General features: G+C 42.7%; 12 protein-coding genes across 12 annotated transcripts; 4 read left to right on the top strand and 8 right to left on the bottom strand.

Annotated features, from left to right (window-relative positions):
• Window positions 1-50: 50 nt before the first annotated feature.
• Window positions 51-1,058, bottom strand: KL928_001762 (uncharacterized protein; the record flags this gene model as incomplete). The annotated part of the gene is made up of 1 exon (XM_043202163.1): window positions 51-1,058. One exon carries the CDS (start codon window positions 1,056-1,058, stop codon window positions 51-53), a length of 1,008 nt encoding a protein of 335 aa, XP_043061039.1.
• A 69-nt stretch (window positions 1,059-1,127) lies between these two features.
• KL928_001763 (uncharacterized protein) lies at window positions 1,128-1,739 on the bottom strand (the record flags this gene model as incomplete). Its single annotated transcript, XM_043202164.1, has 1 exon — window positions 1,128-1,739. One exon carries the CDS (start codon window positions 1,737-1,739, stop codon window positions 1,128-1,130), a length of 612 nt encoding a protein of 203 aa, XP_043061040.1.
• A 96-nt stretch (window positions 1,740-1,835) lies between these two features.
• KL928_001764 (uncharacterized protein) lies at window positions 1,836-2,651 on the bottom strand (the record flags this gene model as incomplete). The annotated part of the gene is made up of 1 exon (XM_043202165.1): window positions 1,836-2,651. One exon carries the CDS (start codon window positions 2,649-2,651, stop codon window positions 1,836-1,838), a length of 816 nt encoding a protein of 271 aa, XP_043061041.1.
• Window positions 2,652-2,956: 305 nt separating this feature from the next.
• Window positions 2,957-4,165, bottom strand: KL928_001765 (uncharacterized protein; the record flags this gene model as incomplete). Its single annotated transcript, XM_043202166.1, has 1 exon — window positions 2,957-4,165. The coding sequence occupies one exon, from the start codon at window positions 4,163-4,165 to the stop codon at window positions 2,957-2,959; it is 1,209 nt and encodes a 402-aa protein (XP_043061042.1).
• A 515-nt stretch (window positions 4,166-4,680) lies between these two features.
• On the bottom strand, window positions 4,681-4,935 carry KL928_001766 (uncharacterized protein; the record flags this gene model as incomplete). Its single annotated transcript, XM_043202167.1, has 1 exon — window positions 4,681-4,935. One exon carries the CDS (start codon window positions 4,933-4,935, stop codon window positions 4,681-4,683), a length of 255 nt encoding a protein of 84 aa, XP_043061043.1.
• Window positions 4,936-5,044: 109 nt separating this feature from the next.
• KL928_001767 (uncharacterized protein) lies at window positions 5,045-5,794 on the top strand (the record flags this gene model as incomplete). The annotated part of the gene is made up of 1 exon (XM_043202168.1): window positions 5,045-5,794. One exon carries the CDS (start codon window positions 5,045-5,047, stop codon window positions 5,792-5,794), a length of 750 nt encoding a protein of 249 aa, XP_043061044.1.
• Window positions 5,795-5,832: 38 nt separating this feature from the next.
• On the bottom strand, window positions 5,833-9,009 carry KL928_001768 (uncharacterized protein; the record flags this gene model as incomplete). The annotated part of the gene is made up of 1 exon (XM_043202169.1): window positions 5,833-9,009. One exon carries the CDS (start codon window positions 9,007-9,009, stop codon window positions 5,833-5,835), a length of 3,177 nt encoding a protein of 1,058 aa, XP_043061045.1.
• A 302-nt stretch (window positions 9,010-9,311) lies between these two features.
• On the top strand, window positions 9,312-10,541 carry KL928_001769 (uncharacterized protein; the record flags this gene model as incomplete). The annotated part of the gene is made up of 1 exon (XM_043202170.1): window positions 9,312-10,541. The coding sequence occupies one exon, from the start codon at window positions 9,312-9,314 to the stop codon at window positions 10,539-10,541; it is 1,230 nt and encodes a 409-aa protein (XP_043061046.1).
• Window positions 10,542-10,570: 29 nt separating this feature from the next.
• On the bottom strand, window positions 10,571-11,371 carry KL928_001770 (uncharacterized protein; the record flags this gene model as incomplete). The annotated part of the gene is made up of 1 exon (XM_043202172.1): window positions 10,571-11,371. The coding sequence occupies one exon, from the start codon at window positions 11,369-11,371 to the stop codon at window positions 10,571-10,573; it is 801 nt and encodes a 266-aa protein (XP_043061047.1).
• Window positions 11,372-12,105: 734 nt separating this feature from the next.
• Window positions 12,106-13,521, top strand: KL928_001771 (uncharacterized protein; the record flags this gene model as incomplete). Its single annotated transcript, XM_043202173.1, has 1 exon — window positions 12,106-13,521. One exon carries the CDS (start codon window positions 12,106-12,108, stop codon window positions 13,519-13,521), a length of 1,416 nt encoding a protein of 471 aa, XP_043061048.1.
• Window positions 13,522-13,629: 108 nt separating this feature from the next.
• Window positions 13,630-15,234, top strand: KL928_001772 (uncharacterized protein; the record flags this gene model as incomplete). Its single annotated transcript, XM_043202174.1, has 1 exon — window positions 13,630-15,234. The coding sequence occupies one exon, from the start codon at window positions 13,630-13,632 to the stop codon at window positions 15,232-15,234; it is 1,605 nt and encodes a 534-aa protein (XP_043061049.1).
• A 51-nt stretch (window positions 15,235-15,285) lies between these two features.
• On the bottom strand, window positions 15,286-15,696 carry KL928_001773 (uncharacterized protein; the record flags this gene model as incomplete). Its single annotated transcript, XM_043202175.1, has 1 exon — window positions 15,286-15,696. The coding sequence occupies one exon, from the start codon at window positions 15,694-15,696 to the stop codon at window positions 15,286-15,288; it is 411 nt and encodes a 136-aa protein (XP_043061050.1).
• Between the last annotated feature and the right edge of the window lie 509 nt (window positions 15,697-16,205).

Genomic DNA, 16,205 nt, shown 5'->3' on the forward strand with positions numbered 1-16,205 from the left:
TACGCAAAAATTAGATTTCTCACTTGATGTGTCTTATATGCAATTTTTCCTCACAGACCTTTCCTGAGATCTGTCTCACTGAGGCCAATTCCACCTCCCAATCTATGGTAGTTCTCAAGGTAAATTTGTCTTTTCTTGTTTCGAAGTTCCACCATTTCTGGCCAATATTCATCATGGACATACTCGAAATTAACATCTCCACCATAGTTCACAGCCAGCTGTTCTGGTGGGATAAATTCCCTAAAAGGCTCGTCGAATTTGCATTTCTGTTTGGTAAAGCTATCCACAAATGGCCAGCAGAGTTTTAGGAAACCCCAAACAATCAGAGGGATATTAATGAAAAGAGCTCTACCCAGCCTTTCTGGATAGTGATATTGTAAAATGTGCAGCACCTGCTTCCCAACGGAGACTGCCGGCACTTTTGGCTCCACAAGTGAGGCTTCTGGGTATTTTTTAAAGTCCACACATAGAGCTAGTTTGTCTTGTCCTTGAGGCATGAAGTCGATGCTAGTCTCCAACATGTATATCAGATGCTGAATTTGTCTGAAGGAAGTTTTAGTATTTTGTCGACCGCTTAGAAGTATTAGGCAAGGCCTACCCTCAGTGTCGAAACCGTACACCAGATGCTTTCCAGTTTCGTTTTCTTCCTTTACTAAATCTCCCGTCACTTTTTCAAATTCTCCTCCCGCGATTCCAAATTCACGTCTCCATGCAATTGAATTAGTCAATCGCTTGATCGTTTCGTCAACATTCCAGTCACAGGCACGAAGATACCTTAAAATACATTCCTTACTCAACCAGGCTTTTTCAAAGTCATTGAGTTCGACATATTCACTAGCATTGCAATTTTTCTCGAGTACAGGGTACTTTTCAGTGGATCGAAAGTGCTTCAGCACCATGCTATATTTTGTTTTCTGGTCTTCGGTCTCTGCGTCTTGCAAGTTGGGCTTCTGAATGGAGTCCGACGGAACCTCAAAGGGTTTAGTCGAAATGGGTTTATCACTGTCGACTATCCACTCCTTTTCCGGCGCTTTGGGCTTCTTGCCGAAGCCGAACATATCAAGATCTGCTAAAAAGTTTTTTTTCGCTGCTAGATTTCTGGTGCACAGATGATTCTATATACAACACTATTTGGAACTCAGGTTCTTGTATGCCTGCTCAAAAATGTACTCTGTAGCATTCTCCACAGGTTCATCGAACAAATAAGGGAGTAATGGAACAACAGCCAAACCAATTCCGACGGGTCCATAGGTTTTTAGTGTTTTGTTTGAAGTGTTTTTGAACAGAAGAGAGGAATATCTAACCGCCGAATGGATAGTAAATGCCGGCAAACCCATTGAGGCAATGGATTGGAAAACACCTCTCTGAATTCCGACCCATTTCCAGTCCATTCCGGTGTATGAAGCAGCTGCGATAGGATCTGCTTCTGGCAATTTATGCCAAGGGAGCAATCCCGGGGTATATCTTCCCTCTTGTCTCATTTTAGCCTTCCACGCTTCGAGAGACACGTCTCCAAGAACATAGGACCACGAGATACCGTAACAAAACCTCACGAAGTTTTGATTGACCACCGGACGGAAGGACTCTCCAATGTCAGAGGTATATGCGACATACCTGTGAGAAGCTAGCGCAATGGTTCTGAATCTATTCGCATATGCAGCATATCGCAGGGAGCTGTCAGTGGATGTATCATCCCGTTCAGGATTGATCGACTCAGAAACTTTCTCCGCAGTGCTCATTGAATATGAATTATTAAAATCAAGCAAATATTTCTTCCTTTTGCCTTTAATCCCTGGTATCGCGAATTGAGCCAGTAAATTTTTGAGATATGAATATTATGACCATGCCTTAACAAAGCCGAAACTCAAATTCACAAATACCCCCGCAAAAACAGCCATCTTCGTCCGCTTATTCAGTATACCCCCAACCTCCAATTTGATCAAAAATAGCGCGAAAATACCAAGAAAATACCCTATAGCTACCCCAATCAAAAGGTCTTTATGTGCATCTCCATCTCGTGACACAGGGCCCGCGCCTCCAGTTCCTCCTCCCCCTATTGGTCCTATATTCGCCGGGAACTCATCAATCTCATTGTTGACTGTACTATCAATCCATCTGTCCTCTAGCTCCCTGAGAGCCTCTGGTGATTGATTGTCTAAATTTGCTCCGTGTATTTGCTGAAATTGCCGCCGCAACTCTTGAATATCCTGAGCAGAAAACCCTTGGGAGAGCAGTCTGTCAAATCCCTTAGGGGCTTCAGATGTACTTTTCTCCGGCTGGCGATCGAGTGCCTCCTCTTGGGCTAGTTCTTTTTGAGACAGCTCTTCTCCAACTATGCAATGCACGTAGATCTTTACGGGTTCGGATCCGTCTGTATCTTCGTTAAGTAAGTAGTGCATTTTCTTTTTGAAATCAGTATGATTCAAAAGAACTTTGCCGTTGTGAATAAGTTTCAGACGCTTATTGGCAAGAGACTTGTCCTTGAGCCTGATCTGCTGTCGTATATCTTTTGTGGATATATCTCCCATATTAGCGACCGTTCCTGCTGGGATCACAACATCTGGTGCACCATTCGCAAACCTTATGATAAAGTGAACCGGTCTTGCAGCGCTCTTGAGATCGGAGTTGTTTAGAGGGAGGATATTTGACATCGCTTTATCAGAATAATAATCACAATTATTGTATTATATAAAGGTATTACCCGGCCCATTCCCCAAAATTTTCTATATTTAAACGGGACCCAAATCGAAGATTTTTTTTTTAGTGCGGACAACCAGTACTAACAAACCGTGTTGCTTAATTATCTCAGCCAAGAGATAGCTAGGCGTCAAGTACTTGGTGAGATCGAGTCTATGGATCATCTTAGTGCCCTTTCGGTCAATAGTGCTTATCTCCTATTGAGCGGGGCTGGTAGATCCTACAGTCGTAATTCTATGGAAAACCAGTATATATTAACTTACATCGTTTTCTTAGTAGGAACGGTAGCAGCAATTAGCACCCCAGGTAGCTCCTCATTGCCACAGCTGACAAGTAGCTTAATACCAGCAGCAAACACGAAAAGGAGGACGACTGTTGTCCACAAGAACAAATTCGCTTCAGCGCTGACGTCCTTTTTCTGGCACGAAGCACCTGTCCATTTGGTGGTCCTGCCAGTTGACGAGTCCTGAGTGGCAGAGCAAACACATTTCCAGCACTTACCCACCTTTGAGCACAGTCCGTGCCCAGAACACGTCGAAGTAGAGTCCAGACAATCTTCCTGGGAGCTGAAGCATCCATTCGCGCTAGCGAACACAGTGGAAGAGTCTCTTTTTGTTAGAGAAAACCCCTGTTTGGCGTCATCATTGATTTTCATAGTTATGGTCTGTTGTTGCAATGGCATCACCACAATTGTTGAATCATACTTCACACTGTTTTCCAGCAGTGAGCTTATCAGCTTGCTCACAAGCTTTTTACAAGTTTGGTAAGCCTGCGAATTCTTTCCCGTTTTCCTGTAAATGTTGGTCAATGACTGAAGATTGACAATGATTTTGTCGTCTGTTGTAACAAGCTCCTTTTTAAGCAGAAACTCCAGTTGAGTTAACTCGTTAATAAATTCTTCGTCACCTATGATGTCTAGCGACCTTTTGGAAAACTGCAAGCCTTCGTAATTGCTAGATATCTCCCTCCAAAACAATGATATTGAATCGTGCTCCTTGTCGTGGAATACCCTGGACCATGTTTCGGAGAGCGCCTTGTTAATATTCTGGCCAAGAATAGAGATGTGACCTGACAGCTTGCTCAGCTTGAGATTTGAGTTGAGTGCTTTCATCTGAGATGGAAGTTCGGAAAGGAACCTTCTAAATTCGTATGATGAATGATCATCTTTTCCCTCCACCAAAATTATTGGCTTTATATGCTCGAAGAATGCTTGTGGTTCATCGACTCCATTGACTATCAATACCAGTTGGTTACCATCCTTTCTGTCGCAGGACATACTTTTTCCAACCCCTAAAGCTTCAGCGTTGTCCAGCTTGTCCAACTCGTAGAAATCAGACACATCGAATTCATCTGCAAGGTTATATATGGAATCCTTTTGAGAAAGCAATACTGTTTGATCCTGGGTGTTTCGCTCGCCAAAGCGATACACTGCAGCATTCTCGACAGCAGTGGCACACACGGCAGCCATGCTTGCCAGCGTGGCAAATTGGATGAAATTCACCATCGAAAGTCTAAACTGTAAAAAGCGGTCTATACCTCTTCTGCAACACTTATATAATCTGCTGTAAAAAATGGAGGTTCCGTTATTGACACGCAAATACTTTGACAGCCGGTAGTCATCAAAGATCAGATAACAGGCCAGGCGGTTGAGCTAGAGAAGACAACTTCGAGGCTTGCGCGTCTCCTTCTCAAGTATAGTGTTGATTTTGAGAGAAGAAAGCAGTACTGGCTAGAATTTGTCTGTCGAGAGTTGTAAGCTGGTCAATGAAATTCCTACACTTCTTACAATCTTTGAACGCTCCGAGAACGTAGCCATTAGTATATTGTACAAACCATTCCCAACCAACTATCTACGCACCCGTTTTTCGTTATTCTCTCCTTCGCGTTCTTTGAAGAATTTGTAGCTGGGAGCAATACTTATTACTTCGTTGGTAACTGACCAACTGCACTGAAGGTCCTTGAATTTCGTGGAAGGTTGCGACATTATTTAGCCTTCTTTTCAACTTCTCTCCTTGCTCCTTTGATTAGCTCCAAATGCCCCACTCTAGATGCAATAAGCTTTTCGGTGCTGCTAACTAGATTTGCGGTATGCTTCTGAGATAGCTTGAAAAGGTTTTTCTCGTTGCGATTCACTTTTTTCGGTTTGTGGATCTTTGGAGCAGCTGCCTTTGGATTTTTCTGTAGCTTTGTGACTCTAGCAGGCTTTTTCTTGGATAATTTCAGATTACCTTGAGCCATGATCTAGAGTTAAAATTTATATGCAAGTTTTTGAATCTTATTATGTCAGCCCGAGTCTTGAAATTTGAGTAAAAATATAATCCGATAACTTTGCTTCAACTCAATCATTATGGTCAGCGTCCATTCTTATGCCGATTCTCAAGATGTTGCAGATGCGGTTGCACGGTATGTGATTCAGAATCAAAATGCTGCTTTGGAGAAAAGCAACAAATTCAGAATTGCTATTAGTGGTGGATCTTTGGGCAAGGTCCTCAACAAAGGATTGATAGCCAACAAGAAGAACTTCTCTAATGTCAAATGGTCCAAATGGGAGGTTTATTTCAGCGATGAGAGATTGGTTCCCTTGGATCACGAAGACTCCAATTATGGACTTTTCAACGAAATGGTTCTCAAATCATTGAGAGAACATAACGTTGAATTACCCGAGGTTTTCACCATCGACGAGTCCCTCCTTGCCGCTGACGGCTCCACAGATGACAAAATTGCCTCTGACTATGAGGACAAGCTCCCTGAGGCATTAGATTTGATTTTGCTTGGATGCGGTCCTGATGGGCATACTTGCTCGCTTTTCCCAGGGCACAAGCTTTTGAGTGAGAAAAGCAGAAGAATTGCCTACCTTCAAGACTCCCCAAAGCCACCACCAAGAAGAGTGACGTTTACATTCCCTGTTTTGTTTAATAGCAAAAACATCGCTTTCGTTGCAGAGGGTGCAGGTAAAGCTCCGGTTCTCTCTCAGATCTTTGAAGAAAAAGATTCTGGTTTACCATGTGAGCTCGTCAACAAGGGACCTGTTCCAGTATCATGGTTTGTCAACGATCCTGCGGTTCAGGGCGTGCCTGTTACTCCTACTAAATACTAATCTATGCAATGCAATATATTCATGACCATGCTAAAATACTATGAGCTGACATCCGAAACCTCATCTTCCAAATCAATACTAACAGCGTCTTCCAGATCAAGGTTTTGAACTTCCCAATTACCAAGACTATCGGAAGAGTCGCCAATCGGTTTTCCAGTGAGTGTTCTGATAATCCGCAATCTTGTCTCCTCTGGCTCTTTATCCAGATCTGTATGTTCACGAGGATACTCTTTGACCTCTGGCGTATGTCCGATGGACATACCAACTCTAATTAGTGTTTCTGTCGAGTTTTCAGAATTGGATACCAAATCGGAGTCGAAGACAATCTTGTCTCTTTGAAACAACAATAACACTGTAGAGCCTCCAAATTTGAAATACCCAATTTCTTCTCCTCTCTTTAGCACATCTCCTAGTTTTCGCGTCAACACAATGGAACCAACCATCATGGCGCCCACACAGCTCATTATAACTTTTCCAAATTCAGGAGACTCTATTTCGATGTTGACTCTTGAGTTTTCGCCGTAAACATCCAATTTTGATCTAATGGCCATTGGATTGACAGTATAATACTCGCCGTCGATTTTTTCAATCTTTGTGATAGTGCCGTTGACCGAGCTATGAAATCGATGATAGTCTTGCGGAGCTAATCTAAATATGACAATTGACCCGTTTTCATATGAAATGTGATCAAACTTTGGGCCAAGCAGCTTTTGCATTGTGAAATCTCTTCCTTTGATCCAAATTTCCTTAGACTTCTCAACAGTTGGGAAAACACAGCAACGACAATCTGCACCGCTGACGGCGTATCGAGAGTCAGCGCCTTCCAGAGGCCTCAGATTTGGCTTGAGTTTCCGATAGAAAAACTCATTGAATGTCTGGTACTTCGTATAGTCTTCAATCAGATACTCAGACATATCTATACTGTGAAACTTGATAAATGATTCGATTTTGTTTCTTGAGGAAGGGCTGTCAAATTTGGCCCCCTGTTTTATGCTTAGATTCCTGAGAATTCTTTTGATTCGATCACTATTCCTCTTCCCTTTGAATGACCTGTAGAGAAGTCTTATTCCTAACCGCACATAAACGTTCATTTTCTCCTCTATTATCAAGCCAGTATTTCTATCTTGCACCAAAATGTTGGCATTGTTCTTCCCTAGTTCTATTTTCCCATATGCTATTTTGATGAGGGCTTTAGTATACCATCTTCTGGTTGCCGACGAAGGAGTAGTAAAAGAAGGTTTCAACATTCGCGTAACTGAGGACCAATCTTTCGAACAGCAAATAGCCAGATGTTTAATAATATCAGAATCATCATGAACTCTTGCTTTGTTCAAACAAGACGGGCATCTGGCAATTTGGATAATGTGTTTGCTTGAGCTGGACCCATACTGCTCCATTCTCTCAAAAATGGTCTCAAAGTCCTCGATGATTTCGTCGAAATTAAGTTTGTCACCATGCCAAGCTTTCTTCCCGTGTCTTTCAAAAAATTCTATCAGATCCTCTTCCTCGATATTGGATCCTATGGATTCAAGGAAGGATCCAAGCTCAATTATGTCCATCTCTGCAGAACCGTCAGTCTGATACTCTTTGAGAAGAAGTCGAAACAACTGTTGTCTCAAATTGGCATAGGATTCGAACTTCACTCTTATCTTCAACTTTGGATCAACGCTCTGAATTTTGCCGTATTTTTCCATCCAATGGGCATACAGATCCATCTTGACTTCCAAGGTTTTCAAGCTCTCATCATAAATGTTACTCAGATTTCTTTTTGGGTTTCGACCGAACAGCTTTTTCTTGTACTTCAGGTCTTCCTCCTCCTCTTTCTTTATCAACTTTACGTCAGAAGTGGATACTGGTTCTGTCATGAAAAATTTCACGGGAATAGATCTCTCGCAGACTGGATCATTGAGAGTCCAATAGTCTTTGTCCAAAATGTTGAAGTTTATATTGAAGGTTTTCTCATGCTCCGAAATGTCAAATGCCAATCTTTCATTGAAGATGGGACTCAGTGTATGCTTTCTCCAAGAAGTTCGATAGACCTTCGTACCAAAAGAAATGACCACAAATGGATCCATGTCATAGCCGGTTCTAGTTGAGTTATGTAAGGGGGGTAATCCCGATGCAGAAATGATTTCAACAAAAAGCATCCCCACAAAGTTTCTGCCGGCTGTAAACTCATAGTTTGGCTTAACCCGCTCTCCTCGTAGCTTTCCAAACCTACGTCTCCTTTCCGAGGCCAAGGAGGAAGAGGTGGGTGGTGTTAGCGGCAGATCAGAGAATGAAGCTGGAGATGTGTAATTGCTTAGATCTTCTGTTGAAGAATAGGCTGAACCAGTGGATTCCGAGGCACGTTGGTCTTGTTTAAATAGTTTCAATTCCTGCTGTTCTTCGTCACTGGACTCGTCCTCTACATCTAGACCGGCAAACCCATTGATTGAAGAAGAAATCAGATCGGACGAATAGTCGGTGTAGAAGTTCTGCTCACTGATATTGACCAATTTGAGAGGGTCCCTTCCAAAACTCTTGAGTTTGTTGTAGAAACTCTGTAATTCTTCAATGTACCTTACAAGTTCCTCGTTGGTCTGCGAGGATGAAGATTCCGAAGGGGGGGTGGAAGGGACCAATTCGTCATCAGACTCGTCATATTCTTCTTCAGAGTCAACTTCGTTTGAGTGGCTCTCCGACTCAATTATAACTTTTGGGCAAGCCTGTGATTTCTTGCTGAACCTCTTGCGCTGACTGGATAATGCGAATTTGCATCTCACAGATCCCGTGACAAAGGTCTGCTCTCGTTCAGATGAATAAAGCTTGTACCATTTTGGTCCAATCTCTAGTTTGTTCTTCAACTGTTCCAATAAGTCGATAACAGATAGTCGAACCTCTCCAAAATAACTTCTCTTAGATCCCTTGCTGTCCACTATCTCCAAAGCTAGAATCAGGAATGATGTTACTGGTAATTTTTCCAGATCCTTCTCAGTCACATTCGATGGAGGAGTTCTGAGCTTTATCAATTGTGTGGAATTCCAATGTGGGTTAGAGACATCCCTGATTCGAGCTGTCTTGAAAGAAGCAAATGGCGGCAACTTGACATAGCACCTCGTATTACAGCGAAAGACGGTTGGTGCGAGTTGTGACTGTGGAAACAAATCTCTTGCTTCATATATTGTGATACTGAGATTCAATTTCTGAACCTTCTTCTTTCTAAGGGAAACCATAGTTGCCCATTACAACGGCTATTTGAAGCAGATAGATCTTGGTAGAGTACTAAAAGAACTTGGCAGAATATTGCGTCTATAGACGCGACTGACGGGGGATTAAATTTTTTCCCAAGGTCAAAAGGATAGCCAATTGTTGGGTCACGAAGGTCAGCAACAATTGGGTGTATTAATGCCAAATAATCGGAATTGATTCACCAGCCCTGGAATTGACAGACGAGGACAGTTGTGCCGTATAATATATATCTGTCGTCACTTTTGCATCGTCAACATTTTCAACCCGTCACTCTGCTATTGCCTATATGTTACAAGTCAGTGGTATACAGAAGCAAAGATCTGGCTCACCAACGGGGAGCGTTTATGTGCATAACCATTGTAAAAACCCCAAACCACTCAATGCTTTAGGATCCTACATAGTGCACGATGAGACGGAGTACAAAGGTGGGCTTTTACCAGAAACTCGAGATATCGCGTTGCCCAATCACACCGAAACGGTGAATGAAATCTCAATAGATATTGGGGGATCGTTGTCAAAACTGGTATACTTTTCTAAAGATGAGAATGAGGAAGGCGGAAGACTTAATTTCTACAAGACTGAAACCTCGAAAATCGACGAGTTCATTGAGTACCTTAAAACTATATTGAAAAAATATTACCGTCATGACGGCAAGACTCTTATCAATCCCAATTTGACGCTGATTGCGACCGGAGGCGGATCCTACAAGTTTTATGACAAACTGAAAAAGTCTCTCAATTGCAAGGTGCAAAAAGAGGATGAAATGCAGTGTTTAATAATTGGCCTCGATTTCTTTATCAGCCAAATTCAAAACGAGATATTTTATTTTGACGAAAAGAATCACAAATATGTGGAAGTGGACTCAGGAGAGTTGGAACTTGATTTTAGCATATATCCTTACTTACTGGTCAACATTGGTTCCGGTGTTTCGATAATCAAGGTGACCGGCCCCGGTCCAGATAGCTTTATCCGTGTGGGTGGCTCTTCTTTGGGAGGAGGAACATTATGGGGCTTGTTATCTGTGCTGACGACGTGTAAGGATTTTGATGAAATGCTGGAAATGGCATCTCACGGAAATAACGAGAACGTCGACCTATTGGTCGGTGATATCTATGGGAAAGGGTACAACAAAATCGGTCTCAAATCAAACCACATTGCATCTTCCATGGGAAAGGTATTCAAAAAAGTGTTTGAGAAAGATGAAGAGCTCGAGAAAACGAATCATGATGTTCGTCTTGATAGGTTGGAAAAACTTAACCAGGAAGACATAGCTCGCTCGCTCTTATACGCTGTTTCCAATAATATTGGTCAAATCGCCTATCTGCAAGCCCAGAGACACGGTTTGAAGAAAATATATTTCGCTGGCTCATACATTAGAAACCACTATCAAACAATCAGAACATTGAGCTATGCCATAAACTTCTGGTCTGAAGGCTCGAAAAAGGCTTATTTTTTGAGACACGAAGGATACCTTGGAAGCATGGGAGCTTTTCTCAAAAAGGAACTCGATATATAACGAAAGCGCGTAATGGTCATATATTTTGCTCAGTTATTGGCGAATGATTTCCATATTTCGATAAGTTGTACCATGTGCTTGTAGTTCCTATCTAGATTAGGATCCACCTCAACTTGTTGGCGTTTTTCGACAGACTGTGATAGGATTGCCCTATTTCTCCTAACAGAATCTTTGGTATTTTGTAAATCATTTTCCAGCTGCTTCAAATGCTCGCTTCTGTTTTCCCTGAAAAGCTTCAATTGCTCCAGTTCCTCTTGCAACTGTGCACTTTCCTCTAATGTCTGACTTTCAAGCTGCTCCAGCTGCTCGTATGAGTGGAATTGGCGAGAACCAATGTTGACTGTGGTGTTTTTCTCTAGATCATCGACCTCTTGTTGCAGATTGTCGTTAGTGTTGTTAAGCTCGTTGATACTTTTATTGAGCCGATTGACTTCGGCAAGTGATTTAAGCACTTTCCTGCTTCCCACATGAATCTCTGTGCGGAGTTTCGCTATATTTGCCTCCATCTCTTCGTACTTCTGTTTAGATTCGGCGATCATCTGGTTGGTTGTGTCCATTTCTTCTGCAGTCAACTTGTGTCCCTCGTTCAGAAACCCAAGAAAAATCTGTTTGGACTCGGTCTCAAGAAACTGGTAAGTGAGTTTATTGAGGTAGTTCTCGTTGTTCTTGGTCAAGTTGGCTAATGCCTCAGGGTTTTCCTTTAGCATATTCGGGTCAAGCTTCAGACCCCTAACTGAAGCTGACTCATCAACATACTGCTTGAAAGTATCATCTGAGCGCAAAATAGGAATCTTGTCTGCCAAGTCTTGGATTGAAGACGCGTTGGTCATAGATGAAGTCGTAACAAATGATAGTCAAAATTCGTAAACAAATGGCACAGCCGTGATTTTTGATAACAAGACGTCATATCATTCCGTAAAGATCATTCAAAATTAGGTCTCAGCAAAAAAGCGCATGTTAGGAGCCCTATTTCTAGTGCCCACCTTTTTACACCAATAAATATTACATCATAGTCTCAGACAGGACGCACAATTTACGGTAACTGGTGTCCAACATAAAGCAAGATAATTATTATAGGGCCGGAATTTTTCAGGTTACACTACCGAGTAAATAAAAAGATTAAGTTTTTCCCGAATCGTTTCATTTAGGAGAGGGACCTTCGAGGAAACTAAGTGACTTTTCATCTCGAAAGAGCTGAGATCGTCTGTTGTGTTATAGTATTGGGAAAAATATCTATTGTTGCAATTTGTGACTGAAACCTCGTTAACGCATAACGGTGCCTACAGCTCGTATTTTTCATGTCGTTCCTGCGAAGACCCCATAAAAAAACCAAAACCGGATGTCTTTCGTGCAAAAGAAGAAGGCTGAAAGTGAGTATTCATCGAGCCAATTTAACTAACTTTCCTAGTGCGATGAAGATAAGCCCGAATGTTTGCGCTGCCGGAAAAGAGGGCTTGTTTGCACTTATGGGCCCCAGTCGGGCTTTGAATCGAAAGTATTGTCTGAGACAAACAATTTCAAAAATCCTTTTGGCGAGACTGATCCAATTTTACATGCAGGAGACATGGGCAGCGTGTCCTCATCCGACCAGAGAGGCAATCGCATGACCCTTTTTATTCTTGACGAAGGAAGCTCCTCAATATCATCAGAAAACACTAATACCACGCAAACTAAAAGCATAAACCCTAGTCCTGTGTCCTCTGTTTCGTCAGGGATGATGTCGGAACCACATGGAAAGTTCGGGTTTTCATATCCGATCAAGCACTGGGGCAGGTGTCATAGTATAGAAAATGAAACGAGATTCAACTTCGTGTCTCCGGAATTCTTGACCCCTAAAACCGCTTTTTCGCATCTAGCTGATTTGGACATTCCCAAAGAAATTTCCAATTACACGTTCTATAGTGAATTCTTGCTCAAACTTCAGTTCCACACAATGAACACATTGCCTTTTAGGATCTGTGAGGATTCAATCAACAGAGACATGTTGATATCGGCATTCAAATCTTCGCCGCTTTACGATTTTTGCTGGCATTCGTTCATGGCCGCCAGCTGCCTTGATCTTTACTTTCAGCAAGTCATGTATGGTCATGATGATGTTTTGAATCTCAACAAAATGACTTACCTGAAACTTGGAGATTACCATTTCAGCAAGTCCATGTATTCCATGAGTGAGGAAGTGAAAGTGCAAGAGGACATAAAAAAAAGCGTGGCACTTATGATCACTACAATGCTGCACATATTCTATGCCACTGCCAGTCCAAATCAGGAGGTCTGCTCACGAGGCTATTTTGGACTAGGACGGAACTTGGGGCTCCTTTTCACAGACTACGTGCTACTTTATAGAAATGATCCATTATTCAACGACGCATGTGCACGCTACTGCATCAATTCATGGTCACAAGATGCAAGTTACTACTTCCCGGAGTTCCTTTATGACCTTGTCCACGTGGATTACCCGACGACTAATGAAGCAAACAAAGAAAGAGTACGGCCTTTGGATCAAGAATCGCAGGCTCTAATGATTGCAATGGTCGATAGGCTGAAGAAGGAATACAGAGCTCATGCGAACCTTTCTTCGCCTGCACAACCAAATAATACACCACGACATATTCCGATTGAATCCGTCGCTACTGGCGCGCCATCCAACTCAGCTCTTGCTACTGACAAAAAGGTTGCAAGAAGTTTCAAACCTTCATATGAGCTGGAGTATGACATGTATGGTACTCTCTCGCGTTACACAGTGGAAGTCCCTGAACGGTATATCGATCTTCTTGACGAAGGAGATCCTCGCGCTTTGATAATCACTGCTTATAACATCATTGCCTTGGCTACAAAAAGATACAAATATTGGCCTGTTTCAGTTTTCAAGAAGGAGATTGCTACTATCGAGGGGAAGCTAGGCAAACTACAGAACAGCACGTTGTGGAAGAGTTGGCTCTTCGTTGCAAAGCAGACGCTTGACGGTTTAGAGTCGTTGTAAGCTGTGTGGCTAATTGTTTTATAAATGCATATTTGTGGCGGTGCGCTTTAGCGATTTTTAATATTTTTATATCTAGGCTTCTCGATAAATTGTTTTTATTCACATAATATGGTGCCCAGGTGTAAAAACTGTGGAAGCACTGAATTTGAACGCGATCACAAGACTGCATCATCTGATCTAGCATGTGCCAGATGTGGTACTGTTATTGAGGAGAACCCAATCGTGCTTGAGGTCACGTTTGGGGAGGCTCCGTCAGGAGCTGCCATGCTTCAAGGATCCATAGTTGGTGCAGACCAGACTAGAGCAAATTTTGGTAATAATCGTGGATCTCTTGATTCACGCGAACAAACGCTACAAAATGGTAAGAAACGGATCAGAAATGTCGCTGCGGCTCTCAAGATCAAAGACTATATAGCCGATGCGGCTTGCCAGTGGTTTCAGTTGGCTCTCACCAACAACTTTGTACAAGGACGACGTTCGCAAAATGTTGTTGCAGCGTGTTTGTATATTGCGTGCAGAAAGGAAAAGACGCACCACATGTTGATAGATTTCTCTTCTCGTTTACAGATATCAGTTTATGCAGTTGGAGCTACTTTTTTGAAGATGGTAAAGGCTCTCCATATCACATCTTTGCCTCTAGTTGACCCGTCACTTTTCATCCAGAACTTTGCAGAAAAGCTAGATTTTGGACGCATGCTACCAAAGGTCATAAACGATGCCATCAAGCTTGCACACCGAATGAGCGAAGACTGGATTCATGAGGGGAGAAGACCTGCAGGTATCGCTGGCGCATGTATTCTTCTGGCTGCGCGAATGAACAATTTCAGGAGAACGCACTCCGAAATCGTTGCCGTTACGCATATCGGTGAATCTACAATCCAAAAAAGACTTAATGAATTCAAGAATACAAACGCATCGGGCTTAACAGTCGAGGAGTTCCGTGAGCGTGGTGAAGTCAAATCTAGTCTTCCGCCCTCATTTCAGAAAAACCGAAGAAGCGAGAAAAAACTGAAAAGCCAGTTAGAGAAAACGAGCACCGAGGATGTTACCAATGATCCTGTCCTTGCTGCCATTCTGGAAGACTCCAAACTCTCTGAGAAGGAAATCCAGGAACATGTCAAAAGAGTTCTCCAGCGACAGAAAAGGGATAAAATGCGCAAGCTGAATGCCACTTTGGGGGAAGAGAACGAAGAGGAGGAAGAAACCATCTCAGTCCAGGATCTTGAATTTGAACGAATGATTGAGAGGAATCGGCCTCGAAATCTTCTGAAGGCGCTTCCCAAGACGGAATCCTTGCTGTCCAAAATTCCTGATGACCCAGATAACCTGGACGACGCAGACGATGATGAAATCAACAATATTCTTCTGACCGAGGAAGAAAGCAAGCTAAAGGAGCGTCTCTGGGTGGGATCAAATCAAGAATTTTTGCTGGCTCAAGAAACAAAGCGTCTCAAAGAAGATGCAGACAGAATCGCAGGCCACAACCAACATCCGAAGAGAAGAAAACGTTCCACGAAAATTGAAGATAAGGGTAACGATCTAAAGAGCGAATATGGGGAGTACTTATCAGGTGCCTCTTCACACCTGGGTTTGACGGCCGCCTTGAACCAGGAACTTTCAGCTGCTGATAGCGCTAAAAGCATGCTGAAAAACAAATCCCTGAGTAAGAAGATCAACTATGAAGCAGTCAACGAGCTGTTTGATGATAACTAGAAGTTTACCTAATTTATAGAATCGCTCAGTCGCTCAACTATCTCGCCTTACTTATTCCCTTCCTATTCTACCATACCCTTGGCATGTAACACAAACTGAGTCATTACTTTGCGTACCCTGTCCTTCACACTTCGGGCACAAAACCCCACCCAACTTGGGATCACCTGGAAGAATATTACGGGCCTTATTTTCCGATATCTTATCAATTGCGTAGCCGACACCCATGACCGCCAATCCAATGAGTCCCACACGGCGAGGGCGACCATAGAATGTACGAGCGTCGAGGTTCCTACGACATCCTCTGTTAAAGCTTCTTCGACAACTCTTGCAGCGGCATTGCTTCGAATTAATCACCTGCGTCGGTCTTTCCCTTTGCACGCTCGGAGTTGAATAAGTAGCAGCGGAATTTTCGCCAACTGCTTCAAGATAGGAAGGAGGCTGTTCTTTGGAGTCCAGACTCATTGTGGATTCGGTGTTGCTTTTAGTTTGCCAAGAAAGGGGTACTGGATTCTGATTATTTATATACAGCTACGCATAGGAGCTGTGCCGCGAAGGGCAGTGCGCGCATGACTTGTTTTTTTCAGCCAGAGGCTGTGTAAACATTTTTTCCCTATGCTTAAAAAATAATATTCATCTGAAATAATGATTTGGCTGACCGAAGTACAAAGTAAGTTTTGAATTAACAATTGCTGACATGCAGAATTCGGCGTTGGCTTCACTGCGGGTGGGGTCCTGCTTTTTTTTCTGGGGGTTGTCACTTTCTTTGATTCAGCCCTTCTTGCAATGAGTAACCTGTTGTTCATCATTGGATTGGTGCTCATTATCGGTCCACAGAAAACCGTGTATTTTTTCACTAGACCACAAAAGATCAGAGGGTCCATTTGCTTCCTGTTTGGAGTTCTCCTCATATTGATGAAATACTCGTTTTGGGGATTCCTAGTGGAAAGTTTTGGCATTTTGGGATTATTTGG

The sequence above is a fragment of the Ogataea angusta genome (genome assembly GCF_019207475.1).
Source record: "Ogataea angusta isolate 61-244 chromosome Unknown 61-244_NODE_3_length_881311_cov_93.026150, whole genome shotgun sequence".
Classification (NCBI taxonomy): domain Eukaryota; kingdom Fungi; phylum Ascomycota; class Pichiomycetes; order Pichiales; family Pichiaceae; genus Ogataea; species Ogataea angusta.